Source organism: Aythya ferina, assembly GCF_964211825.1.
Source record: "Aythya ferina genome assembly, chromosome: 16".
Taxonomy (NCBI): Eukaryota; Metazoa; Chordata; class Aves; order Anseriformes; family Anatidae; genus Aythya; species Aythya ferina.
The window spans coordinates 1,773,891-1,797,087 of NC_140315.1; the positions used below are offsets into that span (position 1 = coordinate 1,773,891).

Sequence of the window (23,197 nt, forward strand, 5' to 3'; positions counted from 1 at the left end):
GCTCGTGATCATTCACTGAACTAAAAGGTGTAATACCTTACGTGTTAGGATTTAGAAGAAGTATCCAGGTCTGTGTATGTGCATTATGTAATGTATTTAGCTAGAGGAAAAAAAAACCTTTATTTGTCTGGAAAATATGTATAAAACATGGCTTGTGTTTTGTTTCCTTAAGTCCTCTTTGAATGTGGTCTCGCCTTTGTACTCTGACTGGGAAGAGTGGCTGTGATAGCAGAAACCTTTGAACTTGCCAGGCTCTCACCACTCTGGGAACATTTCTGCCAGGGGTGGTTGCACCAAGCCGTGCCGCATCCTTCTGCCAAAAGCAACAGTGCACATGAAAAGTGTTTTAACACTGAAACAGGCTTTTCCTCCAAGGCCAAACGTTTCTATCTTTTGGTTTTGTAAGAGAAAACTTGTGAACTCTTGTCCTTTCCCTTGAGCAGCTGATGGACATGTGTGAAGCTGCACTTTCAATAAGAAGGGTGTAAATCGTGGATGTCCTGTGGGCTTGTAGTTTCCCAAAGGTGAGTGAGATTTGCTCAGGGATCTGTGCCATCGTTGGCATCTGCCCTGAAGGGGGGTCTGATGTGAAGGTGAAATGGGACAAGATTGGAGTCAATCCCTTGTGAAAAGGAGAGGGTGGGCGTGTGGGAAGGGGACGTGGCTCGGCCAGGGTTTCAAGACTGAGCCAAAAGCTGCAGGAGAAAGAAATCAACAGTTCTCAGCGTGGTCAAGTCCTTGTGCCTCTCCCGTGGCTTCTCCCTTTCTTCCATAACGTCACCTCTGGAAGTGCTGGGAGGTGAAAATGGAGCTCCAGTCCTCCTCAGCCCTGCGGTGCCCTCCTCTTGGTGCCCGTGGAGGTGAGGTGGGGAGGACGGCTGGAACCACGGTGGCACGGCTCCTGCTGGAGAAACTCCTGAGCTGTGAGGTGTTTGGGGCATCTCCCTGGAGATAAATGCCGTGTGCTGGTCGGGGTCAGTGCGCTTTCCCTGCCCCTTTCAGGTGGCAGCATCGTATCTAAAGATTTTTGGGGCAATGCCCAAAAACTGAGAAAAGGCAAGGGAGGGACTCGCAGGGGAGATTCTTGTGGCAGGTGAGAGGAGAGGTGGTTTTCCTGGGATGGGCTGAGAGCCCTGGGCCAGGGGACCTGCACCCAACTCCTTTTACCACCTGCTCCTTGCATCTTCAGCCTTCCCTGTCCCGGGGTTTTCAGATTGTTTTCCTTTTCAGAAAAAAAGCATCATCCATCTCGGAGCCTTTTAGTGCTGGGAGCCGGCTTTGTGTTTCCAAACGGCCGATGGCACCTACCCCATTTAACGAGATATAGAGCTCCGTAAAGAAGTTATATGGGCCCTGTCCTCAGCGGTATGCTCTTGTGTACGCTGAGGTTCCCACTCGCCTGCTCGGACGCCTCCTGCTCACACTTGCCAAGCTGCGAGGGGTCGGCTCCTCGGATCCTTCAGCTTTATTTCACCTCACGCCAGCGGAGCCTCGCGTGTGAGGCTGGCTCTGAACGCATCCTGCGTGAAAGCGGCTGCCCCGGCGAGTCAGGGCTTTGCTTTCCCTGCCTGGGCTTGCGAGCTAAAGGGCGATGTGCCCCTAAAACTCAGAGTGGGGGAGCTGGAGGATTTATTTTGGCTGCGTGCGGGTGTTTGAGCGGCGTCCCCTCACCTTCTCCAGGTGCAGCCACGATGCGACCCAGGGGCAGCAGCCGCCTGTGGATTTAGAATGATGATTTAGGGCATGCTAATAATGAATTAAAGGACTGCTAATAATGAATTAAAGGACTTCTAATAATGAATTAAAGGACTGCTAATCATGCTCACGGTGCCCTGGGGGTGCATTTTGGTGTATTCCTACAGCACGGCCCTGTGCAGGAGCAGGGCAGCGCCTCCCTCCTGACCTCCGTGGGGCTGAGCCCACGCAGCGCTTTCTCTGCGAGCCCTATTAGGGCCCTTCAAGGAAGAAGGGAGCCTCCTGTACCCTGACCCTCCAGGCACGGCTCCTCGGCACGAGCAGGACGCTGGGTTTGCCTCCTCCACCTCCTCCCCGAGCCCTCAGCTCCTCGCTCCTTTTCCTTTCCCCGGCTTCTCCGCTCGCCCAACGCCTCCTGCTCGTCCCGGGGCTGCCCGGGGGGCTCCATCCTGCGGGTTTGGGGGGCTTCATCCTACGGGAAAACAGCCGGGGCTGGGCCCAGAGGTGCCCCCCCTCGCTGTATGGGGCCGGGCCCGTCCCCTCCCACCGCGGCCCCGCGCGTGGAGCCAAGTTCAAACCGCGAGCCCCAGCGCGGCGGCGGCGGAGCGGGACGCGGAGGGGGGCCAGGCTGTGGGGGCCCCCCGGTGCCTGCGGGGCTCCATGGTGAGTGGGCTGGGGCTGGGGGGAGATGGTCCTGAGCCCCCTTGAAGGATTGGGATTGGGGTTGGGGGGGAGCTGTGGGGATTGGGGTAGGTTTGGGTCTTGGGTTGGGATGGGGTTTGGGAGCAGTCGGGACGCGGGTGGTGTTGGTCTGCCCAGAACGGGGCTCGGAGCAGTGGGGTTAGGGATTAGGATGGGGCTGGTCCGGCCCTAAAGGGGCTCAGAGCGGGTCAGGATGGGAGTAGGGTCAGGGTAGGAGCTGGAGCTGGTGGGGATGGAGGTCAGAGCTGGTGGGGAAGGGGCTGGTCTGGCCGGGAGGGCGTGGAAGCGCTCGGGAGGGCTGGGCCGGGGCTTGGACGTGGGGACGGCCGCGTGGCTGGTCCCAAAAGTGTCACTGGTCCCGAGGCGCAGGGTGGCTGCTCTGCAGGCACGGGGTCGTGGCAGGATCCCTTTGGAGAGGAAGGTTTTAGGGGACAGGGATGGGGACAGCCTGGCTGAGAGGACCTGGGGACCCCAGCGCCTTGGAACTGGGGTGGCCGAGCCTCGCGCGGTGCCACCGGGAGCTGCTCTATCTCTGGAGGTGATTTCCCTTATCTGCCGGTGTTTGCAGGAGGATTAGAGCCGGGGAAGGGATTAGCTTTCCTTGCCAGGTGGCTGCAGCCCCGTGGCCGTGCTCCCCAGCTCCTTTTTCCCTGCCAGCCCCAGGGGACGAACCCGACCCCAAATCCGGAGCAGCCAGCGCCGTGCCCAACCCGGCCCTCCTGCTGCGAGCACGGGGGTGAGGGGAGCTGGTGTGACCCCAAATCAGCCACACACCTCATTTTCCCCCATCCTGGGACCTTCCCCCATCCTGCAGGAGGGGAGCTGAGCACGGATTTGGGTTCCTGGGCTTTATCTCCCCTTTATCTCCGGTCCCCCTGCTCTTTATGGGGGCGGTGGAAGCGCCCACGGCACCCTCCTGGCTCCTGCCCCGGTGCCTCTCCGAGCTTTTCAGCTGCTTGCTGAGCTTCCTCCCGTGCTGGGGGCTGAGATCCCGGTGCCATCAGCTGCCTGGAAATGCTGCCGAGGGTGTGCTTGCTCCTGGAATTCGGTCCCAGTTGTTCAACAAAGCGCTGCGGGGAACTCGGCTTCCCTGGCTCGGTGCTCTGGGTAAAGCTGCGTGGCCACGGGCTTCCCGAGAGCAACCCTTAGACTTTGCACGGGATGTCCCCTTCTCCTTCGTGTCCCCGAGGAGTTCTGTGCTGAATCACCCCTCGGCCAGCTTTGCTTTTGCTCTTCCCCAGCCCTGGGGATGGAGCCCAGCGCCAGAATCCTGCGAGGTGGGCACGGGTTGGGAGCGCTGGAGGACTCCCAGTGGGATTTGCACCACTTCCATGGGGATCTGCTTGTTTTCTTGTGCCTGTGCCTGCTCCAGGGTGATGCCCCCGGGTTCACAGCCTGGCATGGTGCTGGGTTTGCTGCAGGGTGTTGATATTCCCGTCCTGCTGAGCCTCAGGAGCAGGAGGGTGGGGAGAGGTTTCCTCGCCCTTTGGAGCCAGGACCAGCCTTTAATTGAGCAGGGAGCAGACGCAGGCTTTGCAAACAAACCCCCAGGCTCCCACCACGGGGCAGGACGGGTGGCATCTGCCTGGCCTTGGGGACCATCTGGTGCTCCTGAGCCAAAAGCCAAGCCCGAGAGCCAGATATTTGGGATGGCAACAAACCCACCCAGGTGTGAGCTGCGCCTTGGGGCGGAGAGCTCAGAGATCCAGAAAGGAGAAAGGGGAGCAAAGCCCTAACCCAGAGATGAAATCCCTCCTGTGGCTGGAAGCTGTGAAACCAGCAGCCACCAGCCCTTGCCACCAGCTTTTTCCTTCCCGTGTGCACTCCGGCTGCGCACAGCAGCTGCTTTTGGAGGGTGCTGAGCTGCTTGCTGCCTGCCCAGACCTGATGCTTGGAGTTGCAGGGGGAAAAGGTGGAGGGAGTTGGACTTCCACGGCCAACAGGAGCTGATAGAAACGCCCGGTGCCAGCCTGGAGCCCAGCACCGTGCCATCTCGCAGCGGTGTGCCGGGGAGGAGAGCTGCTGGGCTTCTTTCCCGGCAGCTGCAGCGTGCGTGGGGCTTCCCATCCTCTTCCCCTCCTCACCCCGCTGCCGGGTGCTCAAATATCCCCGCTCCCGGTCACCTGAGGCTGCTCTGGCTCCTCTCCAAAGCGCCTGAACTCAGCCCTCGGAGAGGGTCCGGGCACCCCCGCCCAGCGCTGCCAAGCTCGGATGTCAGCTTTGGGGTTTTCCCTGCTCCGCCGGGGCTGCCGGGAAGCTTTGGGGTTGGGAGGCTGCGGGGCCGTGTGGGGGCTTGGAGAAATGCTGAGCGGCTGTCCCGGGGCCGTGTCCTTGCCTTGGGGTTTGTGGAATTGCAGGGGGCACCTTCCCAACCTTCCCAAAGGGGACCTGAAACTTGGAGCTGTGTTGGGGAAGCGGGTGGCTGCGCGCCCCCTGCCCCTCTCCAAAGGGCAGAGCGGGTCTCGGGCAGCTCCCTTTGATCTTCGGTGCTCGACAGCCCGGATTTGGGGAGCTGGGGAGAGCCCCCGGGGTCCCCACTGGGGGGGTGCCCACCCCCAGGACCCAGCTGCTCCCCCTCCTGCTGCATCCCCAGGGGCAGCTCCGCCTGATGCCCGTGGCGAGGAGCTGAAAGCAGATCCCCGACCCTCCCTGCATCCCCTTTTGTGTCCCATCCCCGGCTGACGCTGAGCCCTTTCCCTGCACAGATTCTCCCCAGGGCCCTTTCCTGCGCTGTGCTGCTGCTCCTGCTCCTCGCCGTGCTGGGCCGGGGCAAGAGGTGCAGCATCGCCAGGATCCTGCGGCAGTACCGCGCCGTCATCTTCCACGAGATCCAGAACCTGGTGAGCAAGAAGGGTGCTGGCGGGCTGCTTTAGGCTGCCCGATGGCTCTCCTTGCTTTCTTTCCCTCGTTATTTTATTTTATTTCTGCAGAAAAACCTGAGCGGCTCGGCGGAGAGGAGCAGCCGGGCAGGGCTGGCTTGCCGCTCGGACAAGGTGAGCACCCGGGGCTGGGGATTTGTGCCACCTGAGCCCCCCCAAGGAGCTGTCGAGCCCTCTCCCCGCTCGGGGCTGCTCTCCCCTTTCTCTTTTTCCCCCCCCCCAAAGGACCAGAAGATCCTGCTGGCCATCTACAACATCAGCATGTCCCTGCGGGACGTGGCGGGCGGCACCCTGCGTGGCCCCGAGGAGGTGGCGGTGTGGAAGGTGGCCAGGAACACCGAGTTCGTGCTGAGGGAGAACTGCAGGAGAATCGGCAAGGTGGGAGCCCTGCCCCTTCCCAGTCTCCCCAGTAGCTCCCAGTTTCCTGGCCGTGAGCTGGGAGCCATGATGAGAGTCGTTCTGCTCCCCTTGCCCAGTTGCTCCTGGGCCAGAACTGGGATTTATCCCCAGGGCACCAGTCTGGGTGTCCCCAGGGCTCCGCTGGGGAATTGCTGGGGAAACCCCAGCCTGGAGGCTCTCCTGCCCAGACAACTCATTAACCAAGCAACTCATTAACCAATTAAGCAGCGGGGAAGCCCCCGGGATGGCACTGGTGCGACTGGGGGCATCTCCCTGCCACGGTGGGGAAACCACCTGGGGTTAACCCTTCCTGGCTGCGGGCTGGGGGGGGGCTGGAAAACCACTTCTGCCCCACACGTGGACGTGCCATGGGGTGTCCAGGGTGGGTGCTGCAGGCTGGGGGGGGGTCCCCAAATCTCCTGCAGCCCCGGGGACCCCACCTGTCCATAGGGCACCTCCTTGCTGCGGGTGGTTTGGGCAGCCTGCAGCTCCAACCCCGATGCGCACGGGGTCTGCGCCCTCCCCTGGGGCTCAGCATTTTGGGGTTGACTCCCTGCTGGGGATATTTCTCACCCCTTCGGCACCCCGACAGCAGAGCCCACCCCGCGCCCCGGCGCAGCCCCGCGGGAGGAGGAAGCAGCTGAAGGAGATCTCCAGGAGGGCGCAGAGGCTGGCGACGTGCTGGGAGAAGCTCTACGCCCTGCACGGCCCCCGCCGGGGCTCCTAGGGGTCCCCTCACCTCCTCCCCGCTCCGCTTTCGTGGCTGACGCCGCCTGGTTTTTGGGACCTGGGGGAAATTCAACCCCGAAGTCAGCCACAGAGGTACCAGGGGGTGCCCGGATTTAATTCGTCCTCTTGTTTCGAGTGGTACCCCCGGGACTGGCCCCGGTGCACGGGGTGGGGGCTGGAGGGGGGCTGCAGCCGCCAGCTGGACAGCCCCGAGCTGGGGGAAGAAGAAGGGGAAGCCCAGAAAAAAAAAGAGAAGAGAGAGACCCTGATTTCTGTGATGCTCCTGCCCCTGCATCACCTGCTGCTTTTTTTTTGGGGGGGGACAATAGCTGTTTTTTTTTGTTGTTGTTGTTTTTTGGTTTTTTTTTGGACCGAAAAAGGACAAACTGGGCCATGGGGCTGAGGTTTCTGCTGGCACTGGACTTCTATGCACCCATGGGTGCCCGTGGGGTGCCTGCAGGGTGCCGGGGTGAGCTGCTGCCCTGAAAACACTGAGACACCCCCCCAGGACTGCTCTGGCTGCTTGGAGCAGCGGGGCTGGAGGGGGGGGGAGCCAAAAATAAATCCCCTCCTTCCCTCGCAGCCTCCTTGGCTGCTTTCTCTGCTGCCTTGCCTTGTTTTTGGGGGTCTCACAGTGCTCCTGGGGGACCTTTTGAGGTCCCATCCTGCCCCCCCTTTTTTCGGTGGGGGTGCTCGGTGCTGTGCGCCCTGCCTCAGTTTCCCCATCCCCGCTCCCGGCTGCGGCGCGGACACGAGGTGGCAGCAGCGGGCTAAAAAAAACATTCCCCGGCCCCAAAACGCTTTGGGTTCCCCCCCCCTTTGTGTCCCTTTCCCTCTGTGTCCCCACCAATCCCCGGGGCTGCGGGTGGCCCGGCCGGGGGGGTCCCCTCCGTGCGCACGGCAGGGGCTGGGGGCGCTTTGCTGGGGGCTTCGCGGGGGCTGCAGGCGGTTCTGTGCCGCGGGGGGGGGGAAAATTGGGGAGAGAAAAGGGGATTTGGGGGCTGTGCCCCCCGCCCTGCCTCTGGGGTTGGAGCGCAGCCGGGGGGCTGCGTGGCTGGGAGGTGGGAGAGGGGTCCCTGGGCACGCTGCTGGCCCCGGTTTAATGGGAAGGGAGCAGGGTTTTTGCTTCGGGGGCACAAATCGGGCCTTGCTTTTTGGGGGTGGCGCTGGGTGGCGAGCAGGATCCGGCCCTGGGAGATGCTGTCCCAGCCTGGCAGGAGACAGGGTGACGCCAAGCCCTGCTTGTCCCCCGGTGCCACGCTCCTCCCCGGCCCGGTGCTGGCCTGGGCCCCTTCCTCCCAGCCCCATCCTCCTCCTCCTCGGGTGGTCCCCGGGGGGCTCGGGGAAGGGACTCCCGCAGAGCCCCCCAGCTCGCTGCGCCCAGGCCCTGCCTTGTTTTGCTCGTGCCCTTTTTGCTGCCTCCCTGGGCGGCTTTGCGCTGGGATTTTTTTTCTTTTTTTTCTTTTTTTCCCCTCTTATTCCCCCCCCCCCCCTTTCCTTGTTTTCCTAAACAAAAGATCAAATGCGGACAGTGGTTTTAATCAGGTTGAAGAGAGGAAAGAGGATAAATAACGATAATAATTAAAAAAAAAACAAAAACCAACCCAAACCAACCGCCCCCACGCGTAACGACACCCCGCCAACCCTCCCAAAATAACCCTGCGCCCCCTGCTCCGCGCGGGTGCCCACCAGCGTGACACAGACCCCCCGAACGAGCAATTTTCCTGTTTTTTCTTTCCTTTTTTTGGATGATGGGTTGCAGCCGGGGTTGGGACCACTTTTTTTTTCCCCCCAAGGATGGGGTTGGGGGTCCCGCTGGGGGCGTTGCTGCCGCCCTGGCCGTGCTGTGCAAACAGAACCGTGTCTCGAGTGATTCTCTGCCATTTCTGCATCAAGGCTGGAGCAAAGGGACCCCCCCCCGGTCTCTCAGCACATTCCCAGATAAAACAGAGCCGTAACCAGCCCCTTTCCTAGCAGCGAGGAGCTGGAAATCACCCCCGGGGGTACCCGGACCCTGCTGCAGGGGATGGGTGCAGCTGCTCCGGCTGCTTGTGCAGGCTGGGAAAGGGGATTTGTGCCCGGTGCTGGTGGTTTTGCAGCATTTTCCTGGTTTGGGGTGGTGGCAGGAGGTGAGCTGTGGTGCCTGTGGCCGTGGCAGCACACGCAGGGGGTGTTTTGTTGGGGTGTTTGTGAGCTTGCCGCGCTCTCCGGTGGCTGGGGGGGGGGGGGAGAGGGAGCCCGGTGCGGCGGCAGGAATGAGTGCATGGAAAGGAAGGAAAGAGTGAAGGAAGAGGCTAAAGGGAGGGAGGGGAAAAGCGAGGTCGAAGCTTCGGTGGAATCACAGCAAAACAGCCGGAAAAAGGAAACGGGCCTGAAAAGTCAAATAAAAATAGCAGCGAGGCAAACCCAAGTGTGCAGCACATGGGAGTGAGCGCATTTCCTTCGAGGGCAGCGCCACACGCTCCCGGCTGCTCCGGGGGGGCTGCTCTGATGTGGCTCCAGCAGCCGCCACCGAGCTGCCTCCCTCCTTTCCTCCTTCCCTCCCTCCTTCCCTCTTTCCCTCCGGCCTCCGCGGCCGCCCCGCGCGGTGCCAGGCGCTGGGCATCCCGTGGGCACCTCGCCAGCTCCCACCTCGCTCCGGGCAGGCGGGCGCACGGCGAGGAGCCCGGAGCACATCCCCACATCCCCACAGCACCCCAGATTTGGGATGCAAGAAAAGGGTGCTGCACCCCACTTTTGGGGGGCTGCGCCTCGTGCCGTGCGCGTTTTGCTGCGTCCTCGCGCGCGCGCGTGCCGCGCTCCCGCCCGCCGTGCCGCAGGTGTGTTCGTGCCCGGGGCTGTTGGCTCTGATCGCCTCGCCAGATGCGTCCGACAGCCCCACAAACAGCGCGGCCACGGCTTCCTCCCCTCGCCTCTTGTTTTGCAATCAGCGCCCGGGGGATCGGGGTCAGGGCCGCGGGGACGGGGTGCTCCTCGAGCCCGGAGCGCAGCGCGCTGCAGCACGGACCTGGCCGCGGGCTGAGCTGGGAGAGGGGACAAAAAAACAAGAACACACAGAAAAAAAAACACAAAAAACAGCATCACCCAGGACAAGGGGGGAAAAACAAACCAGCATCACCCAGGACGGTGGCTGTCGTGCTCCTGCGGAGCCGATGAGGGGGGCGCTTTTCGCCCCTGCCCCTTCGCAGTGCCACGTCCCAGCGAAACGCGGCTGTCCCTGGGATGGAGCAGAGCTCTCCTCGTCCTAGCACCAGCAGCCACCTCGCTGGCGATTGGGAAACCCGCGCCCTGCTTCGGTCCTCATCTGCGTTATGACCCAATCTGGGGCCTGGGGGGGGGGTCGAGGCTGGGGGTGCTGGCCCCTCGCAGCCCCCGAGCGCGGGCACAGAGCGAGCGCTGGGGGCACTGGCACACGCAGGCTGTGTCTGAGTGAGAAGAAGAGCGTTTTGTTCTCTCCCATCTCCCTGCAGCATCGTAAAGCTGTTGAAAGCCCAGATTTACGGTGTGATAAACGCTAGGGGCTCTGGTTAATATTTTACTGCTCCATCCTTTGGAGAGCGGCTGTTTTGGAGGAGCAGGGAGAGCTGGGCTCGGGGCGGCACACCCAGCGGCATCTCTGCCCGGCTCCAGCTGGAGGACAGCCGGTCCCGGGGGACGGGGACAGTTGGGAATGGGGCCGCACGGAGCCGTGCCATGGCCCAGGTGGGTCCTGACTCCCCCGGCCGTGAGATGCCAGGATCCTGAGCCCAGGTCCTGCACGGAGGCTGCGGGCTGGAGGTGCGGGACGTGCGGTGCTGTGACAAGCAGAGCCCCGGCGAGCCCTCGAGGGAGCAGCGTGCTGGAAACACTGACAAATATCACCGGGGTCCCGCAGCGGGGAAGGGCAGCTCCCCCCCCCTCCAAGCCCCAGCTTCCCAGCCTCTTGCTGGTTTCGGAGGCATCTGCCGACCAGATTGTGCCACTGCGTGCCCGTGCGAGGATGTGCCACCAAGCAGTGGGGTGTGCCCGGGCCCAGCTCCGGATGCTCCCCTCCTTGTGCCCCCCAGCCCGTGGCCCCACTGCCAGCTCCCCGGCACGCTGCTACAGCCCCATGGGTGCCGGGGCCGTGCTGCTGGAGCAGCGCCCGCGGTGCTGGGTGGCTCTGCAGGAGGCTGAATCCTCGCAGGGAAGGGCTGGGTGACGCTGGGAAGCAGCTCAGGGCTGGGGGCGGCCCGGGGGTAGCCTTGGCGAGGGGGCTGGGTGGCCCAAAGCACACGAAACCCTGAGTATGGAGAGGAGAAGGGGGGCTCTGCACCACCGTGCACGCATGGGAGAGGGGTCTGCAGCCTCGGGGCCGGGTGTGCGTGCGCACAGCTCCGTGTGCCGGCACAATTCCTCCCCATGGCTGCTCCCCGAGGGTGCCTGCACCCTCCTCGATGCCCTGATGGAGCCAGAGCCACGCGGTGCAGCCAGCAGGCCCCAGAACATTAGGAAGAGAGCAGCACCAGCATGCCGGGCTCGGCAGGAGCCCTGTCTCACCCCAAAACAAGCAGCAGCCCACCCGGGCCCCCGTGGCACCGCGGCTCCACGGGATGGCGCTGGCTCTGGCGGCTCTCGACGCCCAGCGGGAGCCGGATGGGGGCGAGGGGCCCGGCTGCCCCCTTCTCCCATCCGTGCCCTCGCCACGGGCACCTCCACGGGGCCGGCGATGCCGGTGGGATGCCGGTGGGATGCCGTGGTTGGGCTCGGGGCCTCGCTGCCTCCCGCCGCCCCCCGGCCCCGCTGCTCGGCCTGCGGCACCCTCCGCCGGGGCCCATTGTTCTGCCGCGCCGGGCTGCGGGGCAGGATTCCTTTGTCAGAGCTGAACAATATTTTATTCTAACAATTAACCAAACACGCCCGGGCTCCCGAGCCTGTTTGTGATTATTGGAGGACGAATTCCCCAGCCTCGCTCTTGGTGTCGGCTCCGCCTGGGGCCGCGCCAGGCAGAGGGGATCCAGCCCCGCCGAGCCCGGCTCCGTGCGCGAGGGCCACCGTGCCCACAGCCCCCGTCCCTGCAGCGGGTGGCGGGGGGCTTTTGGGCCCCCTCGGCCCTCTCAGGAGCCCCTGAGCATCTCCAGCGTTGTCTGTGTGGCAGTGGAGCAGGGGCGCGGTGACTCACGGAGCCGGGGGGCTCTGAATCATGGCGCTCTCCGGGCAGGATGTGGCCCCGCGCTCGCGGCTTGGTGCCTGTGAGCCTCTGGTTTTGTCCTCAGTGGGGTGGCAGCAGCTCGTTCCCTGCCACGTGGGACAGGGCTTCTGCTTTTCCTCGGGGTCCCCAAACTCCTCTGGCCCCCTCGCTGCCTTCCTGCTCTCCCAGTCCTGGTTTTGGGGCAGGGAAAGGTGCTGTGGGGTGCGGGTGCTCCGTGCGTCCTGTCTCTCTGAGCCCCTCTCCATGCTCAGGCCTCATTGTGGTGAAAAAGGGAGGTTTCTGCAGCAATTCGCCACATAGTCCTGGCAGAGGTTAGATTGTCCAGTGCAGCACAGGTGATAACATCTCTTAAAAAGTCCCTTGCTTGTGGTCATTTCCTCTCCACCCTGTTGCTGTTCCCAGCCAGGAGCGACGCGGCGGAGGAGCCCGAGGCAGCAGGGGGATGTTTGCCATCCCAGGCCAGCCCCCAGGGGTGAGCCATCCGGGGAGATAAACCCTGAGAATGTTTTTTCCGTGGCTGTGGAGACGGACGGTCAGCTCCTGGGGTTTCCAGGCGCAGAGGAAGGGAGCTGCAGCCTCAGGGTGGGAGGATGTTGAAGGGGCGCACGCTGCAGCACTGCCTTGGCACTGAGTGTTTGGCACGAGAGGGCACCGGCTGCCTAAACCTGCTCCTTCAGGGCCACCTCCTCGGCTGTGTCCCCCATCCCTGAGCTCTCAGCCTGCTCCTGGATCCTGAAATTCAGCGAGTCCTCGAAGCACAGCGGCTCGGGCGGCGGGGCCAGGCAGGGCAGGCGCAACACGGCACCGGTGAGCATCCCGCTGAGCAGCGAGCCTCCAAGGGCCACAGCCAGCCCTGCCACTTGCCACAGCGCCTGCCTGCCACCACCGCAGCCCCACGGATCCCCCGCCACCCCGCTGCCATCGGCGTGGGACAGCTGGCACCTCTTGGTGTCCTCGGAGGCCACCAGGACGGCCACGGCGCTCGCCACCGCGCCGAGGATGCCCGGCAAGCCGTGGAGGTTGTGGATGCCGCACTGGTCGTGCAGCGCCAGCCTCCTCGCCAGGAACGGGGTGAGGAATCGGAAACCGAGCAGGCAGACGAGCGAGGAGAGGCTGCCCAGGGCCAGGGAGGCCGCCGGTGTGATGGGCACGTCGGCCAGAGCACCGATGGCCACCCCTCCAGCCAGGCTGCCGTTCTGCAGGTGGCCCGGGCTGAGCTTGCCACCGCTCTCCAGCAGGCTGGAGGCCACCACGGTGGTGACAGCGCTGGCGCTGAGGGCTAGGAAAGTGTTCAGGATGGCCCGGTGCTGGGCATCGCCCGGTTGGCACGGGGCGGCCACGAAGCTGGGCCAGAAAACCCAGAGGATGAGCGTCCCCACCAGGGCCAGGAGGTCGGATCGGGGCGTCGGGGTCTCCTTGGGATGCGCCGGCCACCTCTCCGTCCCGAACAGAGCCTTGGACACGCCGAGGCCGAAATAGCAGGCGAAGACGTGGATGGTGATGGTGCCCCCCACGTCGCGGACGCCCAGCTGGGTGCCGACGAGCCACTCGCTCGCGAGGTAGACGGGGACCTCGCAGAAAGCCACGGTGAGGAGCTGGCAGGGGCTCGTCCTGCCCAGGACGGCCCCGACCGAGATGAGGACGGTGACGGCGGCGAACTCGGCGGCGAGGACGTCGTGGAGGCCCAGGCGGAGCCGGCCGTGGCGCATGCCCTGCAGCAGCAGCGCCCACTGCGTGGAGACGTTGAGCAGGAGGAAATTGTGGGCGAGGGCGCTGAGCCCGTAGCGGGGCAGGAAGGCCAGCAGGAGCCCCAGCCCCACCGCCAGCATCACCTGGATGTCCTGGAAGAGGGGGAAGAGGCCGGGGAGGTGCTCAGCAGCCCGGGTGCCATCCTCTGACTGCGTGGCCGCGGCCGAGGGCTCGTTGTAGGTGGCGAAGAGGGCGAAGAAAAGCAGCAGGGCGCCCTGGAAGAGCCCCAGAGAGAGGGGCAGGAGGCGGCGGGCGCTGGCGAGGGGCGGCGTGGCCATCCTCGGATGTGGCAGGAGGGGATGGTGACCGCGGTGCCGCGGTGCAGAGGGTGGCACAGGAGGGGACGGTGACCACGGGGCAGGGGACGGCAGCCCGGCCGCGCCGGGAGAGCTCACGGGGTGAGCCGTGCTCTGCTGCTATCTCAGGGGTTTTATGGCCAGGGTTAATTTTTAACCGAGGATGAGGGCCGATGTGCCACAAGGAGAGACTTTTATCCCCCCCCTTCTCTCCTCCTTCAAAGCAATGCTCAGACGTCGCCCGTGCGCTCTTGCTTGGCCACCATAAAAAGCGGGCGCGAGGCTTTTAGGAGTTTGAAAAGAGAGAGGAAAAGAGGAAAAGCCTGCTGGGGGGCGGCGGAGGAACCCGCGGGGCCAACAGCAATGCTGGAAATGAGGGGGGCACCACGGCGTGCGCCCACTTCCCCCCCTCTCCAGCCCCTGCGCCCACAACGGGACCTCTCCAAACCCCACAGCCACAGCTCGGAGCTGTGCAGAGCCCCCAGAGCCGGGGCTGGGGAGGGTCCCACGGGTGCTCGGTGCCACAGCAGGGGTGGGGGCCCACTCGGGCACGCTGCAGGAGGTGGGTGAGCTCTGCCAAGGCTCCTGCGCTGCCTCCGGCCGGCCGGGGACGGCTCCCGGCCCATCGCAACCCAAGGCAGCGCCATGCGTGGCTTGGGGATGATGTGCGCTCTGCTCGGCAACTGCCCGGCCTCCGCAAAGCCCCATAAAGCTCCGAAATCAGGCCGAAAAGATCATTTTCTCACAGGTTTGTGTTGGCTTGAATGGCTGGAAATTCATTAACAATTAGCGCGCGAGAAAAACAAAGCCCAGAGCAGCCAAGCAGCTACCCCGAAGTTTCTGGGTTGCTGTTTAATGTGACATTTTGCCAGTGAATGTCTGGAAAAAAAATATGAGAACCACAAGAACAAAAGGCAGAAGGGTTGGTAAATATTTGTTCCAGAGAGAAGATATTTTTGTGCTGTCCCTGATCTCAACACCCCTGCCGCGGGCGCTGGCTCCACGCCGCTCTTCGTCATTGTTACTGGAGGATGAGGCAGGCGAGGGCGCAAAATGGGAAACAATTGTTGAATAATCCGCGCGAGGCTCCTTTGCCAAACCCTCCCCTGCCATTTTTCAACAGCAAGATGCTGGAAATCAGGGCAACGTATAGGAGGAGGAGGTGCTTTGAAGGAAGCGCCGCCGGGCCTTGCGTTGGGGTTGCATCGTGCCGAGCCGCCTCTCTCCATAAAGAGGGGCAAAGAAAAACCCCGAAGGTTTTTTTTTTGGGGTGGGACTTGGGGATGCTTCATCAAGCAGAGGCCTCCGTGCTTGTCCCTGCCATGTGGGCAGAGCAGGAGAATGCCACCACGGGGTCCCCAGGGACACACGGGGCTGGGGTCCCCTTCGGGTTTGCTCCGGTGTCCCCAAATGCCGGTGGGGGACGCGGTGGGGCCGGGGAGCACAGCGGGATGCTCTCGCCCACCTCCCCCCAGCAAACACGGGCTGAGCTCCCACCCCACAGCCCCATCCTGCTCTGGTGGGCCACAGGGGATGCCTCATCCTCCCCCACCCCCTGCTGATGCAAAAAGGGGAAAGAAAGGCAATTTCAGCACTGCTGACCCCATTGCATTACATCCCGGGTGTGTGCCGTACCCATTGCATGCCACATCAGCCCTCCAGCGGGATTTTTCAATGGGATGGCTCGACACAGAGAAAAGCTCGACCCAGAGAAAAGCTCGTTAGCTCCTCGTATTTAAGATAAATCCTGGTCCCTGGCTGGAGCTGCTGGCTGTGGTGGCGCGGTGGCCTCGGCTCGCTGCTGCCCGCTGCCCCTAGCCAGGAACTGTGGGATTTGGTGTGGGGTTTCCAATGGAAGCACCTTGGTTCAGGTCTATTTTGGGATAGGGCTGAATAAAACGCTGATGGGAAAAGCTGCACAGAAGGAAAGCGGGGTTTGAACGGGTATTTAGAAAGGGGAGAGTTGTAAAGGTTTGGGAATCGCAGCAAAGAGCCTTCTGGGAGGGGTCTCCAAAGCATCTTAGTGCTATTGAAGCACCACGGTGCGTGGAGATGTGGGGAGATTTGAGAGGAAAAGCCCTTCTGGATCCAGCCGGTGCCCGTGGCAAGGTTTGGAGATGCGGGGTTGGCACGGGCGGCTGTGCCGGGTCCATAAACACCGTGTGGGTGCACCCGGGGAACACGGCACGGGGTCAGGCTGCCGGGCTGCGTGCCTGGAGCTGGTTGGGGAGGTGACAGCTCCTTATCTCCATCTGTGGCTGATAGGGAACTGCAGGCTCAGCGGGGTGGAGCTGGCAGGCGCTGGAGCCGGTGCCCGCCCTGGGGCCGGTGGGTCAGGGTGCTGCGCCCTTGGGTGCGTGCCCTTTTCCTCCTGGAAACCTTACCCCGGCGGCATCTGGGGATTTGGGATGTGCACGTGGGTTCCCAGAGGGGCAAAAACCAAGGGCAGCCACCAAGAAGCTCCTTTGCCGAGCCGTTTGGTACCCCAGCACCTCTGTTGGCAGGCGGGATGTCCTTTTTAGCCTTCCAAAAGCAGACGAGGGCGAAGAGCAGCGCTGCCCGGCTGCCCCCCCCCCGGGCCAAGGACCCCAGCGCACGGAGCGAGGGACCCCGGCGGGGTGCAGGTTAAAGAATAACCTTTATGGCCCCCATAAAGGGAGGTCGAAGTTCCAGGAGGTCAGCGGGGAAGGCGAAAGTCCCCCTGCCCCACGGCACCCCCGGCCCCGCGGAGCAAAGGGGGGGGGAAATGATTAACTTGGGGGAACTGGGTGCGCCCACGGGATGGGGTGGGGAAAGTTTGGTCCCTCCAGGAACCCTCCGCGGGCACCGGGGAGTTTTTTTTTTCTTCGGCACCAAAGGAGCAGGGCCTGGGGACGGAGGAAGCATCTGGAGAGGGCCGGGGCGGCGGGGAGGGGACCATTGAATTCCACCCCCCACGTCCCCCTTTCACTGTGTGGGCAGTTGTTTTATGGCAGGAGGGCTGGGGAACCATTTTAGCATGATCCACGCTGAGACTGCTCGAGGAGTTCCCTGCTGAGGGCTGGATACAAAGAAAAGCTGAATTAACTGCGGGTCATATAAGGCAACAGGATCTGACAGATCCGAGCCAATATATGCTGGCAACAGCCAGTCCATGGCACTGTGAGAAAACACTCCTGCAAATTTAACAAATCCCTATGGTCTAGAAAGTCATGTACAAGAAATTACTAATGAAGGGATCTAGTCATATCTGGATTTCCAGACGTTGGTCATACTCCCACCGCATTTTGCAGGCCATATAAGTACATGGATCTGAATCCAGGGCGCTGGAGACCAGGAGAGGATTGTTCCGACCGTCTTGCCTGACCCTCCTGCGTCACACCGCGTCCTGCGCCCGAGCCCAGCGCTGCCGGCGAGGCTCAGCCGGGAGGGGATGCTCAGCCCAGCCGTGCCGTGCCGTGCCGGGCGGTGGCGGCCGGATCCTGCAGCTGCCTGGAGGAGCCCCAAGGGGTTGGGAACCTTGATGGTAGCGGGGAGGTTGGGATCGGGTCCCCTCCTGCCCCGTGGTGATGCTCCGGTGCCCGGGGATGGGTGCTGGGGACCCCTCTGCTTAGGCAAGAGGGAGAGGGGGCTCCGGCTTCATCTCCACGGGGCTGCCAGAGGGTTCCCAGCCGAGGCACAGCACGGAGGGGAAGAGCTGCTGGTCCCCCCTTATTTCCCAAATTGTTGTCAGCCCTCTCCCCACGGGCACCCCGAAAGCCCCGTTCCCTAAAAACCTTCGCCACCCAGCTCCCCGCTCCCTCCCCATCCATCCCCGAGCCCCCGTAGCTCCTCCACAAGCACACAAACACACGCCTGTTTTCTAACCCGTCCCTTTTATTATATTTCCCCCCCCCCTCTTCTCAATTCCATCCCGGCGATGCCGCCGGCGGCCGCGAGCCGTTAAAAAGCCCCCGGATGGTTCTGACCCACGGAGCCCCGGCGCTCGCGGGGCGGCTGCCGGAGCCGGGCAGGTGGCCAGTTCCCCCCCCAAAAAACCAAAAAAACCTCCCCCTTCCTTGAACCCCTGGCGAGCGGGGGCTCTGCCCGGGGACAAAAAGGCACAGACGTCACACCCGCATCACGCGGCCCGAGTGGCCTTCTCCATCTTGTTAGCACATTGTGTAACACAACATGTGGAGGCGCTGGGACCGCACACACATGCGCTCCCCAACAGCCCAACGAGGGGGGAAAAAATACAAAAAAAAAAAAAAAAAAAAGAGAGAGAGAGAGAGAAAGAAGAGAAAAAAAAAAAAAAAAAAGGAAGCAATTTAAGCTTTGAATCTTTCTCTTTAAAATGTTCTCATGGCTTCATTAGAATTTGCAGCCACAGAGGCTTTGAAGACCCTGGTATAAGGAGTGAAACATCTGGAAAAATTAGGATTAATGAAAACATAATTCCCAAGACTAAAGGAAAGATTAATCCTGCGTTACCACTTGTGTGTTCCACAGCTTTTCCCCAGCTCGTAACGCTGAACTTATTAAATCGCCTTGAGCTGAGTTTTCCTTTTTCTCTCTCCCTCCCCTATTGAGCCGAATGGAAGCGACTGATGCCAAATGTAACGATAACCAACTGTGCCGAGCAGCGCGTGTGCGAGCGCGCCGCCCGCCCCGCTCCACTCCGCTCCCAGGTGGGCGCCCGTGGCCGGCAACCGGGGGTCCCGGGGGGGGGTCCGAGCCGAGGGGCCGGGGGGCTCGGAGAGGGGCGATGGGCGCTGCGCCCGGCTGGGCTGCACCTGCTCCGCTCCCCGCAGGATCGGGGCCGGCGTGCCGGCGAGATGAGGGGGATGTTGGCGAGTTAAGGGCCGAATTTGGGGGTGAAAGACCCCGTTTCAAAAAGCTGGGCTCTCCCCCCGAGGTGCTGGTGCTGGGGGGGGGGCGTTTTTGCCAGGCTGGCTGCGGGAGGGCAGCGCCGTGCCGTGTAGCCCTGCGCCGTGCCGTGCCCGCGTTGGCACCGCCGCTCTCTGCTGCGGCACTGGCCGCGTTTTGTCGCCGCTGGGGCGAGGCTTTGAGCTCGGCGTTGAGCAATGCGAGCCCCGTGCCAGCTCGCTCCGTGGGCGCTGCTTCTCCGCGCGGGGCTCCTGCAAGCGCAGCCACCCCGCGGGGAGGCCCGGCCGCAGCAGGGCTGGGGCACGCTGCAGGGCTCAGCCCCCACCACGTCGAACCCTGCTCGAGCCCCTGCAAAGCCCTCGGAAGGGTTGGCCAGGAGGATTTGGGGCTGCTCCGGAGCTCAGCTCAGTCGTGTTGGGGCTTTGCACGTGGAGGGACCGGCTGGGGAAGCTGCCCTTGGGTGGAAAACCCTTTGGCTCTGTAAGATCCTGCAGCAAATTCCTGTTTATTCAGGGTCCTAGTGTGATCTGCAGGCAGCAGGGAAGTGGTGGTGTTTCTGGGGGTCATGTTAAGGGTTCATCCCTCTTTGTGGGCCTGGGCACGGCACAGGAGCTCCTTGGCATCAGCCTCCTGCTGCTCCAGGTCCCTTCTTTGTCGCCGCAAAGCCCGGCGAAGCAGACGCTAACTCGCGGAAAAAAAAAAAAAAAAAGCCTGCGAGCAGGGTCAGTGCAGTTCTCTCCCCAAATTAAACACCAGTACATATGTCTATATAGTGGTGTTTATTTAGAATAATAAAAGGAGGCAGATTTCACTTCATTACGCCTTAATCCGTCCCACGTTTGGCGCGGGGGAAGGCCGGGCAGCGCGAGCCCCGCGCCGAGGCCAGCTGCTCCGCAGAGCCGCTCTGGCGAGCAGCTTGTGCAGCCCGTGAGGTAGCAGGAGCCGGCTACCAGCTGCTCTGCCTGGCTGCTGATAGCCCCCCGGGTGGCTCCGCGGGGACGGGGATGCTCCGAGGACTCAGCTGGCCCCGAGGGCTGGAGGAGCAGCGGGTGCTGGGAACGGTGTGCGGGGCGCAGCGCGTCCTCTTTGGATGTCCCCGCTGGGGTTTGGGTGGCACCTCGCCCTCTGGGTGCCCCCCAGGACCTCTGTTTGCCATCAGCTCGTGGAGAAGCAAGATTTGGTGGTCCTTGGGGGAGCCTGGCGGGGATGTGCGTGCAGGGCTGCAGCCTCCACGAGCCATAGTTGCATTTGTCCCATGCGCGAGGGAAAAGGGCACGTCCGCCCCATGCATGGGGCGCAGGAGGGGGCAGCGCACTCTGACCCTATCCTACGGGGTCCTGGTGGAGGGAAAGGCTCCCAGGACAGACAGAACGGACAGGACAGGACAGGATGGACAGGATGGAGAGGACAGCCTGCGAGATGCACGACAGATCAGTGCCCACACAGCATCCTCCCTGCAGCACCACGAGGGTGACAACCGGGGCTGCTTCGGGGCTCTGCTCCCTCCTTCCCACGCCGCCGCCTCGCTCGGCGCTCCCGGTTGTTTTGCAGAGAGGAAATCTGCAACCTTGCTCTTTTTTTTTATTTTTATTTTTTTCTGTTTTTCAGTGCATGTGTGCGATGGCGGGGCCCAGCTGGGGGTGGCGGCGGTGCCGGCGGGCGCCAGGTGCCGGCGGCGCGGGGCGGGAGGTGCCCGGCGCTGCGGGGACAATGCCGGCGGCGGCCCGCGGCGCTCGAGTCCGCATTGTGTGAGCGAGGAGGAGATGGATGAAGGTCACATCCTGCCCCCTCTTCCCATGCCCGGCACCAGGAAAAAGCTGCGCTTTGTAAATACGAAAATAAACAACAAACTCTTCCCCCCATTTACCACCTTTCCCCCCAACCCCTCCCCCAAAAAAACACCACAACAACAGCCCCGGCGGTATCGGAGCCACCTGCTCGGGGAAGTGATTTTTCATATAGGCAGGAAGCGGGGGTCTAATTAAATCTCGGGTCAAGAGCATAAAGGGAGAACGAAGTTTATTTACAAGCCCTCGAGCGCAGCCGGAGGGGCGGGAGGGGGCTGCAGGGGTGCACACACCTCTGGCTGCGCGTCGGAGTTTCGGCGTGCCCGGGAGGGAGCGGCGGTGTTTTGGCACCGCATGGGGGTGGCAGGGAGAGCCGGGCACTGAGGGTGGGCTGGGGGCAGAGAGGAGGAGGAGGAGGGATGAAGGCAGCGGTGGGGACCCTCTGCCTGCTCCTCGTGCCGCGGTGGCAGAGGGCAGCTCTCTCGGAGCGGGAGGGCGCAGAGTCCCCACTGCCCCCTTCCCCTGCGTGTGGAAAACCATCCCGGCCAGACCTACAAGAGCGTCTCCAGCCCTCAGCGAGATCATATGAGGTTTCTGTTTCACAAGAAGGAGGATGGCATTTCCATTGTGCTCGCTGGGGATGTGTTGCAATGTGCAGCCGCTTCCATTCTTTGTCTTCCTCCACGCAGAGGAGGAGTCTCAGCCTCTTCCAGAGTGACCCATCACACCCTTCCCCCCCACAGCCGCGAAATTCGGCTCCGCTGCCCTCGGCAGCCCTCGGCGCGGGGCGAGCGGCCCTGGTGTCCCCGTGTCCTCGTGGGGTGGCACCTCCACCCGTGCCTGGGCATCTCCTGTGCCACCGACGCTCTCGGTCTCCAAAAATGCCCTGGTCAATGCCTCCCAGTGGGTTTGGGGACACGCGGTGATAGCGGTGCCACGTCGTGTGCCACTCGCACTCTCCAGGGTGCCCCAGCTGCAGAGCCGCTGCTTAATTTTCACAATAAATTAATGAACCGGGGCCTGACTCCCCCAAAGACCCAACACTGAGCTGGGGATGGCTGCAGCAGCCCCTCTCCCCCAGCACCTTGCTGCCTCCTGGCCCACTTTTGGGAACCGCTGTGGGAACATCGTCTTTGGGCAGCCCAAAGCCCTTTTCTATTCCCCAGCCAGGCTCTGTGTGCTGAAAGCGAGTCACTAACGGGACATTATGATGAAAAATAATTCAGAAACAGGCAAGCACCAGCTGGAGGGGCTAGAAAGGAGCAAACGGGTTGGGGGTGCTGGTGCATCGCCATCGGGTCCCTTCTGCAACCACCATGGGGACACAGGAGCCTCACCGAGGGCACCCAACACTGCTCCAAGGGCACCCATTGCAGAGCCAGGAGCAGGGCTCCCACTGTCCCCATCCCTCCCCGTGCCGGGGACGTCCCCTCCTTGCCACCAGCACCCCGCCACCTCTCGCGGTGCCACGGGACGAGGACGCAGCCCCGGCCCCGGTGCCGGCCGCGGGCCTCGCTCCAGCTGGGCGCTGTTTTGTAAGGACTCCTGGGCCTCTGCGGCGCAGAGATAAGCCCAAGAATTCGCCGGCCGTTCCAAATATCCTGTCCGCTTCCGCCCGCCGTCCTCGCGGCCGCTCCAGCCCGTTTGTCTCATTTCCGCAGCCGCACGCTGGGGAGAGCTTCCTGTTTTCCCCCGGCCCCGGGGCGGGCGGGAGGAAGGGCAGGACAATGGGCGCAGGCTGAGATGGGGACGGGGACACGGGGGACACGGGGGACACGGGGGACGCGGGGACCAAGCCCTGGGTGCCTGGCAGGGGGCCGCCTTGGGGTTTTCCTTGGTGGCCCCGGGTGGGCGCAGGAGGGGGGTGGGTGCGCCGCTGCGCCCTGCGAGGGGAGAGGCTGGGCTCTGCGGGGTGAGCTGAGATTGCAGATGGGTTTCCTTGCCTTTTTTTTTTTTTTAATTGTTGTAAATCAAGCCAGAGTCAACTCTCCAGAGCTCCCCCTTTGCACCCCAGTGGGTAACAGCACTGCTGGGGGGTGAGGACAGACGTCACCCCCGGTGCGGGCACGCACAGCGTGGGACCGGGGCTGGGAGCAGCACCCTGGGAAGTGGGGGGCAGGGGGGGGGGACCCTGCCCTCCACGTGGGGACAAAGCCACCGCCAGGCACTTCTCGGGGTCCCTCCAGGAAAACCACACGTCCCGCCACAACACCCAGGGCTGCATTCCCCAAAACCACAGCGCTGAAGGGCTGCAGCCCTCCGGGGGCTGCGATGTGAGGGGGGGTGAGGTGCTGGCACCCAGCGTGGAGGGTGCCTGCTCCCAAACCTCACCCGTGGGAAAACGGGGATGTGCTGGTGGGCTCTGCTCCCTTCCAGCACCATCCGGGGAGGGGGGCAGCTCCTGGGCAGCCCCATCCCCGTGGGCACCTTGGGTTTGGGGCCGGGGGCTGTGGTGGGGTGGGGAGAAGGGTTTTCCTCCGGTGCGTCCGCCCTGCTCGCGGGCCGAGTGTGAGTGTTTACCCGCAGCCTTTCTCATCGCTTGCAGCATGGCAGGAGTTATTCAAAGGCAGGCGGAAGCGAGCGCAGCAACTGAAACAACAATGAAAAGGAAACGGAGCTCGAAAAATTCTCCGTTCATAAATCAGCTGAACTGCAGGTGATCCCTGGGCAGGGGCGAGCCAAGGAAAAGAGGCGGCTGGAAGCGGCCGGGCAGAACGTCCCCGCCGGCAGGGATGGGGAATTTGGGATGGGGGGCGACAGGCAGGGTGCCCCCGGGTGGCTTTGGGTGGCGGGGATTGTCGTGCCTGCGTCCCTGGGGCTGTCAGCCTCGGGTGCAGGGCCAGGAGAGGTGCAGGAACCGGGGGAGGTTTTGTGGTGCGTGAGCGAAGCCGGGTGCGAGAGGCGAAACCATCCCGGGTGGGGCCGCTTTCCGCAGTGGGGCTG

At 63.0% G+C, this 23,197-nt stretch overlaps 1 protein-coding gene and 1 pseudogene across 2 annotated transcripts; one reads left to right on the plus strand and one right to left on the minus strand.

Moving 5' to 3' along the window:
• Positions 1 to 2,288: 2,288 nt before the first annotated feature.
• Positions 2,289 to 6,986, plus strand: LOC311445567 (uncharacterized protein C20orf204). Its single transcript, XM_084537808.1, has 5 exons — positions 2,289 to 2,358; positions 5,103 to 5,237; positions 5,328 to 5,390; positions 5,502 to 5,654; positions 6,271 to 6,986. The coding sequence occupies exons 1-5, from the start codon at positions 2,356 to 2,358 to the stop codon at positions 6,400 to 6,402; spliced, it is 486 nt and encodes a 161-aa protein (XP_084393934.1). The 5' UTR covers positions 2,289 to 2,355; the 3' UTR covers positions 6,403 to 6,986.
• A 4,247-nt stretch (positions 6,987 to 11,233) lies between these two features.
• Positions 11,234 to 14,640, minus strand: LOC311445688 (ammonium transporter Rh type A pseudogene; annotated as a pseudogene). Its single transcript has one exon. The product of its transcript is annotated as an ammonium transporter Rh type A pseudogene (transcript).
• Between the last annotated feature and the right edge of the window lie 8,557 nt (positions 14,641 to 23,197).

Coding starts and splice junctions, on each gene's coding strand:
- LOC311445567 (XM_084537808.1), top strand. Junction 5,238..5,327: donor TCCACGAGATCCAGAACCTG/GTGAGCAAGAAG, acceptor TTATTTCTGCAG/AAAAACCTGAGCGGCTCGGC. Junction 5,655..6,270: donor ACTGCAGGAGAATCGGCAAG/GTGGGAGCCCTG, acceptor CCCCGACAGCAG/AGCCCACCCCGCGCCCCGGC.